The 7,922-nt window shown below is 48.0% G+C and overlaps 1 protein-coding gene across 1 annotated transcript in view; it reads left to right on the top strand.

The window, feature by feature from the left end:
* The first annotated feature begins 1,610 nt into the window (after positions 1 to 1,610).
* esr2b (estrogen receptor 2b) overlaps positions 1,611 to 7,922 on the top strand; it is a 14,632-nt gene continuing 8,320 nt past the window's right edge. Inside the window, exons 1-5 of the mRNA XM_034563577.1 lie at positions 1,611 to 1,996; positions 3,106 to 3,317; positions 3,396 to 3,512; positions 5,183 to 5,542; positions 7,061 to 7,199. Of these exons, the coding sequence (XP_034419468.1) occupies positions 1,611 to 1,996; positions 3,106 to 3,317; positions 3,396 to 3,512; positions 5,183 to 5,542; positions 7,061 to 7,199 (1,214 nt within the window). The remainder of the gene's footprint in view (positions 1,997 to 3,105; positions 3,318 to 3,395; positions 3,513 to 5,182; positions 5,543 to 7,060; positions 7,200 to 7,922) is intronic.

The following is a 7,922-nucleotide window of genomic DNA, read 5'->3' as shown; positions in this document are numbered from 1 at the left end:
TCTCTCTCACCCTGTCTCTCTCTCTGTCACCCTGTCTCTCTCTCTGTCACCCTGTCTCTCTCTGTCACCCTGTCTCTCTCTCTGTCACCCTGTCTCTCTCTCTGTCACCCTGTCTCTCTCTCTGTCACCCTGTCTCTCTCTCTCACCCTGTCTGTCTGTCTCTCTCTCTCACCCTGTCTGTCTGTCTCTCTCTCTCTCTCAGACACAAAACTGATTGGTGTTAATTAATATCTTTTAAATAAATAATGGTAAGCTTTAAATAATAAAAAAAGACTGTATAGTTTGGACATTTTATTTATTTATTAATAACATTTTGCCTGATTTAGTTTGAATACAATCACCGATTAGACTAATTATATTTAATCAAAGAAAGTCAAAGATGCAGGAAATTTGTAATTAACTTCCACTTGAATTAATTTTTAAGTGTAGCAATTAAAATCTAATAAATCATATTACTTGTTACTTTGTTGCCATACTTTTTAAAAGTAACCAATGGTCACATATTAAGGTTTATTAAGGTATACCTGATAATGACCAGCAGCACAGTCACTGAGGTTTTGACACAAGAACTAAGCTGGAGGCGTATTTTACATAAATAAAGTTTTTCTTCCAGACTTCAGTCAAAGCCACAAGAACTTAAATGTTCCCTGTGGGGCTTTTTTCTACCTTTTTTTTTTTTTCTTTGCAAAAGCACAAACTTGTAATACATTTAATCCGTAAAGAACGCCTCCCACTAATGAAGACGAGCACGTTCGTGTTACCAGGAGGCGGTCCGGGGGGGAATGTTTGGTGCTTAATTTGGAGAACGTTGATTTCCATAAAGGAGTCACACTTTGGGCCTTTGAGGAACTGATCTGTGCTCAGTGTTTCCTGTTTTATCTTCTGTGCTTTTAGGAGGCAACGATCCTCTAATGAGGTTTCAGGTCCAGCGTCAACCTGCAATGACATTTGTCCCCCCGGTGCTCTCGGTTTAAACGCAGGTGAAGTTCTCCGGTTCCCAGAAAGCTTCCTGGATTAGATCCTTTTCGGTGGAAAATGGGCAATAAATGTGTTTTCGTCAACGCTCCCCTCTCCTCAGACCTCGTCCACGCCGTTGGATCTCACTCGGCAAAAAGGAAAACATCCCATAATGTGGTGTTCTCCACCAGCTAGCCTAGCGCGCTAACCTAATTCATCTCAAACGTCTATCGGAGTTTTCGGCTGTGCAGGCGTTTGGTGATGAATCGACGTCTTTGGTGCAGTTTAAGTTTGACTTGATGGTGCTGCACCGGGACTCCATGAGACCCCCAAACGTTATTACAATTCATCGTTGGGGAAAACCAAAAGTCATGAGTGTGTTTTCAGGAGAAGATCTCAGCGTGGTGCAAAGAAACGTGGCGTTGTGTCCCCCACTTAGACCAGATGGAAGGACTTCCACTGGGACCTGAAGTGTCCCCCGTGGGATCTGGATCTGTGTGTTGGCGTTGTTTAAAATCTGCATTTCATATTGTAACCGCGGTGTTTCTGCCCTCCACCACAGGACCTGCCGTCACTAGAACATGCAGTAAAGGAACCGGCTGCCCCGTCGTATTGAGAAGAGCAGGTCCCCCCCCCCCCCCCCATCCCCCGACATGGCCGCCTCGCCCCGGCTGGATGCCGACCCGTTGCCGCTGCTGCAGCTGCAGGAGGTGGACTCCAGCAGGCCGAGGTCCCGTGGCCTGCCGCACCCCTCCGCGTACAGCCCTCCTCTGGGCATGGACAGCCAGACGGTCTGCATCCCCTCCCCCTACACGGACAGTAGCCACGAGTACAACCACGGCCCGCTGGCCTTCTACAGCCCGTCGGTGCTGAGCTACGCCCGGCCGGCCGTCACCGACAGCCCGTCGGCCTTCTGGCCCTCCAACGGCCACCCCAACATGCCCTCAATGACTCTGCGCTGCCCTCAGCCTCTGGTCTACGGCGAGCCCGGCCCTCACGCTCCCTGGCTGGAGGCCAAGGCCCACAGCCTGGCCGGCAGGTAGGTTCACCGACAGAGCGTAGCAATAACTACATAAACGGTAATCAAATAGTTTGGCGAGCGTGAGCGGAAAATGGTCATGAGTCCCTCGGCTGTCATGAAACACGCTTTTTGACTTCATTGGCCTCTCAAAGCGGTCCAATGTAACTCGGTGTGCAGCCATCGCTGGGTTCTGTGTGCTGTTGGACGGGTTCATGGAGAGACTTCCATAGAGCATCTTAAAAGGAGCTGTAATTAATAACCACCAACCATGTGCTGCGAGTCAAATCTACTCTCTCCTTTGAGTTGTTGACGTAGCACACTTTTAGTGAACCGATTTCTTGTCACACTCAATCATTTAAAAAGAATATCCTGGCGGGTGATTTCATGGGTTAGGACGTCATTAACTCATGCTCTATTTATTCATAATGTTTTATTCCGTCTCTTTCCATTGTTAAATGACACTCTTGACGTTCGTCCATGTGGGAGGAGCTTCCCAGAATGGACCGTGGTTCTTTTGGTTCCCCCCCGTCGGCCCGTCCTGTGTCGGGGACAAAGAGTTGATAGTTTCAAGATATTGGGGAGATGACTTTATGACCTTTTAACCTCCAGAAACGCTGCTCACTCGAGGACCCCAACGTGTCTATTACACCTGTGACCTTTGACCTGTGACCAGGTGAGAACTGACACCAGCTGAAGATCTGCTCTGATCAGATCTTCAGCTGGTGTCAAAGAGCTCATGACGAACGGGAGCAGAATACAATCAACCCTTTTGACTTCCTGGTCTTCATTGTAGTGTTGGAGCAACACGTGTTACACTGCACTCGTAGTATTGATATTTATATTTTGAAATATTGTAAAATAAGTTTTAAAAAGTCTCTTCCTCATACTCGTATATGTGTAGTCATTATCTGTGCTGCTCTACCAGTTGATGATCATAATGCTGATGATGGATTGTGGCTATTTAAACGTCCGTTATGTCATCCGGTGCTGAACGACGTGCATCTCCCAGTTGAAGACACTTTCATCCAGAGAGCCGGAGGACTAATGCCGGCTGAATGACGGGATGAACCTCCAAAATGTCAAGTTGTCCCCCCCCCCCCCACGCACACGTCTGTTTCCTCCTGCAGCTCCCTCATCAGCTGCAACAAGCCGCTGGGGAAGAGATCCGTGGAAGGAGCCGAAGGCGTGAACTCCTCCGCGTGCTCCTCCTCCTCCTCCTCCGCGGCGGCGAAGGCCGACATGCACTTCTGCGCCGTGTGCCACGACTACGCCTCGGGGTACCACTACGGGGTGTGGTCCTGCGAGGGCTGCAAGGCCTTCTTCAAGAGGAGCATCCAAGGTACGGCGTCCCCCCCCCCACACCTCCCCTCCTACGCGTCAGAGTAACCACTCTTTCCTCTCCCCCCCCCCCCCCCAGGGATCAATGACTACATCTGCCCCGCCACCAACCAGTGCACCATCGACAAGAACCGGCGCAAGAGCTGCCAGGCCTGCCGCCTCCGGAAGTGCCACGAAGTGGGCATGATGAAGTGCGGTAGGTGCTCGGCGGCGTCACCTCGACGGGGGTCTTTGTGGGCGTCGTCACCTTACTGTGAGCCCCTCAGGCCACTCGGAGCCTCTGGAGAGATGCAGTGTGTTGTCTACCGAGATTGAGTAGTTACATTCCTCCAGGGGAAACGCAAACGGGCTGTTTTTATTCAAGCTGTCTTAAAGGAAACAGTTGAGAAGATGGAGACACTCTCATAAAGCACATGAACATCCTCTCTCAGATTTCCCCCACATGAGGACACCATCTTCCCTGGGCTCGCTACCCCTAAAGGGTCCTGGCTTTAGAGTGTTTCTTTAAAGTCTGAGCCGCCAGTGAAGCTTCCAGGAGACCGGACCGCATGGTGAAAGCCAGGCTCACATGGCACCGATATTGACGCAGATGGTTTTGTTATTCCGTTGGCTATTACATTGCGCAATGGACATTTACTTCAAATGATTAATTAAAGTTAAAATAAATGGTCTATTGCCGTTCTTTCAAAACAACACATGCACTGCAGTTCTCTTCTGGTCCAGCGTTGCTGATGTCCAGAGTTGTGATCCTAGTCTAGCTGATTCCAGATCTGCCCTTGAAAGAAGCCAAAACGTTGGCGCCACAGATTTCCAGGAAATGTTGTCTATCGCTATTTGTAGGAAGCGGTCTGTGGCCTTGAGGTTTCTGTGAAGTGTTGATTAAACCTTGTTGCTTCTACGTTCTAAAGAAACGTTGTGGGTTTAGGTTGTGAAGCCACCGGTTTGTTGGGACGCATGAACACAGACTGAATACGGTGTTGGTTTGTTCTGAAGCCTCGAGTTTGACTGTTTTCACTGTCGCCATCTTGGATTACGGCCATGTTGTTGTTTTCTTTACAACCAGTGAACAGAAGTTACCGTATTTATAATGCAGAAGAATGACGAGAGACACAGCTTTAACACATGAAGCGTAGACTTCTATACAACCAGAGGAGTCGCCCCCTGGTGGTCAGGAGAGAGAATGCAGCTTCAACACATGAAGCGTAGGCTTCTATACAACCAGAGGACTCGCCCCCCTGGTGGTCAGGAGAGAGAATGCAGCTTTAACACATGAAGCGTAGACTTCTATACAACCAGAGTAGTCGCCCCCTGGTGGTCAGTAGAGAGAATGCAGCTTTAACACATGAAGCATAGACTTCTATACAACCAGAGGAGTCGCCCCCTGGTGGTCAGGAGAGAGAATGCAGCTTTAACACATGAAGCATAGACTTCTATACAACCAGAGGAGTCGCCCCCTGGTGGTCAGGAGAGAGAATGCAGCTTTAACACATGAAGCATAGACTTCTATACAACCAGAGGAGTCGCCCCCTGGTGGTCAGTAGAGAGAATGCAGCTTTAACACATGAAGCATAGACTTCTATACAACCAGAGGAGTCGCCCCCTGGTGGTCAGGAGAGAGAATGCAGCTTTAACACATGAAGCATAGACTTCTATACAACCAGAGGAGTCGCCCCCTGGTGGTCAGTAGAGAGAATGCAGCTTTAACACATGAAGCATAGACTTCTATACAACCAGAGGAGTCGCCCCCTGGTGGTCAGGAGAGAGAATGCAGCTTTAACACATGCAGCATAGACTTCTATACAACCAGAGGAGTCACTACTTACACATACATTGCATGTCATGTCTATTCCTCTCGCTGTCCACCAGGTGTGAGGCGTGAACGCTGCAGCTATCGAGGAGCCCGACACCGCCGTGGGGGACTCCAGTCTCGGGACCCGACAGGACGGGGTTTAGTCCGGGTGGGTCTGGGTCCTCGGGCCCAGCGACACCTCCACCTGGAGGCTCCTCTCGCTCCGCTCACCCCGCTGCCTCAGGCGAACCACACGCACCACTCGTCCATGAGCCCGGAGGAGTTCATCTCCCGCATCATGGAGGCGGAGCCTCCGGAGATCTACCTCATGGAGGACCTGAAGAAGCCCTTCACCCAGGCCAGCATGATGATGTCCCTCACCAACCTGGCCGACAAGGAACTGGTGCTCATGATCAGCTGGGCTAAAAAGATCCCGGGTAAGTGTGTGTGTGTGTGTGTGTGTGTGTGTGTGTGTGTGTGTGTGTGTGTGTGTGTGTGTGTGTGTGTGTGTGTGTGTGTGTGTGTGTGTGTGTGTGTGTGTGTGTGTGTGTGTGTGTGTGTGTGTGTGTGTGTGTGTGTGTGTGTGTGTGTGTGTGTGTTAATGTTAGTGTGTGTGTTAATGTTAGTGAGTGTGTGTGTGTGTTAATGTTAGTGTGTGTGTGTGCGCGTTAGTGTGTGTGTGTGTTAGTGTGTGTGTGTGTGTGTTAATGTTAGTGTGTGTGTGTGTGTGTGTTGTTAGTGTGTGTGTGTGTGTTAATGTTAGTGTGTGTGTTAATGTTAGTGTGTGCGTGTGTGTGTGTTGTTAGTGTGTGTGTGTGTGTGTTAATGTTAGTGTGTGTGTTAATGTTAGTGAGTGTGTGTGTGTGTGTGTGTGTTAATGTTAGTGTGTGTGTGTGCGCGTTAGTGTGTGTGTGTGTGTGTGTGTGTGTGTTAATGTTAGTGTGTGTGTGTGTGTGTGTTGTTAGTGTGTGTGTGTGTGTTAAGGTTAGTGTGTGTGTTAATGTTAGTGTGTGCGTGTGTGTGTGTTGTTAGTGTGTGTGTGTGTGTGTTAATGTTAGTGTGTGCGTGTGTGTGTGTGTGTGTGTGTGTTAATGTTAGTGTGTGCGTGTGTGTGTGTGTTTGATGAAACATGTTTTCCTTCTCAAAACCACAACGCAACGAGCACATGATGCAATCTGCATCTTTGCTTTAGAAATATTGATTTTGTAAGCGATAATATATCTTGCGCATGTTTTTATCGAGGGCTGCGTCGACTTTACTGAGTGAAGGTTTCATCGCGGTCCAGTTAAATGTAATCAAATGAGACTGGAGGTCAAAGGTCAGGGTAAACATCGTGGGTTCACGAGGTTCCCTTCGTCACCACCAACAACGTGCACATCTTCTCATGCCGCCGCGTCAGATGTGGAATAAACAAACGGATGGAGTCACGTCTTCATTCACCTTCTTCATATCGTGTGTTTCTCCACTTTCCTATCCTCCTTTCTTCCTTGTTTCCTTCTCTTCTGGAAGTTTGCCAGTGGATTAAAAACGGTGAGTTTGGGATGTGAAGCGACCTGAAGCACGTCTCTGAGGTCAGGCGTTCATGTTCCTGGACTGGAGGTGAAGCACTTCATGGTGTTTCCAGTGTGGAGAGATGGGCCACAAAAGGTTTACATGTCAGCGCAGGAAGCTCTGCTGATGCTGGAAGAGGAAGAGGAGGAGGAGGAGGAGGAGGAGCAGCAGGCATCAGCTCTGTCTGGAAACATGGAGGAAGAGGAGTCATGATGCCACCCGGTGTGGCCTTAGTTAGACGGGTTCAGAGGAGACGATGAGCGCTCATGAACGTTCTCATGATGGTGTCGTGATGAACGCTTCATGCGTCTCTGGAGGAGATTCCCGTCCTGAATGAGCTGAAAAACCTTCTGAGGGTAATTTTGCCTTCAACGCAGGGTGTAAATATGTGGATTGGTCTTCAGGCTTCGTGGAGCTCAGTCTAGCGGACCAGATCCACCTGCTGAAGTGCTGCTGGCTGGAGATCCTGATGCTGGGCCTCATCTGGAGGTCGGTGGACCACCCCGGAAAACTCATCTTCTCTCCGGACTTCAAACTCAACAGGTGAGCCGTTTATACGTCATCATGAACGTCATCATATGTCATTATATACGTTATCATGTACGTCATCATATGTCATTATATACGTTATCATGGACGTCATCATATACGTCATCATATACGTCATCATATACGTTATCATATACGTTATATACGTTATCATGTACGTCATCATATACGTCATCATATACGTTATCATGTACGTCATCATATACGTCATCGTATACGTTATCATGTACGTCATCATATACGTCATCATATACGTCATCGTATACGTTATCATGTACGTCATCATATACGTTATCATATACGTCATCATATACGTTATCATGTACGTCATCATGTACGTCATCATATACGTCATCATATACGTTATCATATACGTCATCATATACGTCATCATATACGTCATCATATACGTTATCATGTACGTCATCATATACGTCATCGTATACGTTATCATGTACGTCATCATATACGTCATCATATACGTTATCATGTACGTCATCATATACGTTATCATGTACGTCATCATATACGTCATCGTATACGTCATCATATACGTTATCATATATGTCATCGTATACGTCATCATATGTCATCATATACGTTATCATGTACGTCATCATATACGTCATCATATACGTCATCATATACGTTATCATATATGTCATCATATACGTCATCATATACGTCATCATATACGTCATCATGTACGTCATCATG

This window comes from Cyclopterus lumpus, chromosome 22, assembly GCF_009769545.1.
Source record: "Cyclopterus lumpus isolate fCycLum1 chromosome 22, fCycLum1.pri, whole genome shotgun sequence".
Lineage (NCBI taxonomy): Eukaryota > Metazoa > Chordata > Actinopteri > Perciformes > Cyclopteridae > Cyclopterus > Cyclopterus lumpus.
This window is presented reverse-complemented; position numbering and strand designations above follow the sequence as displayed.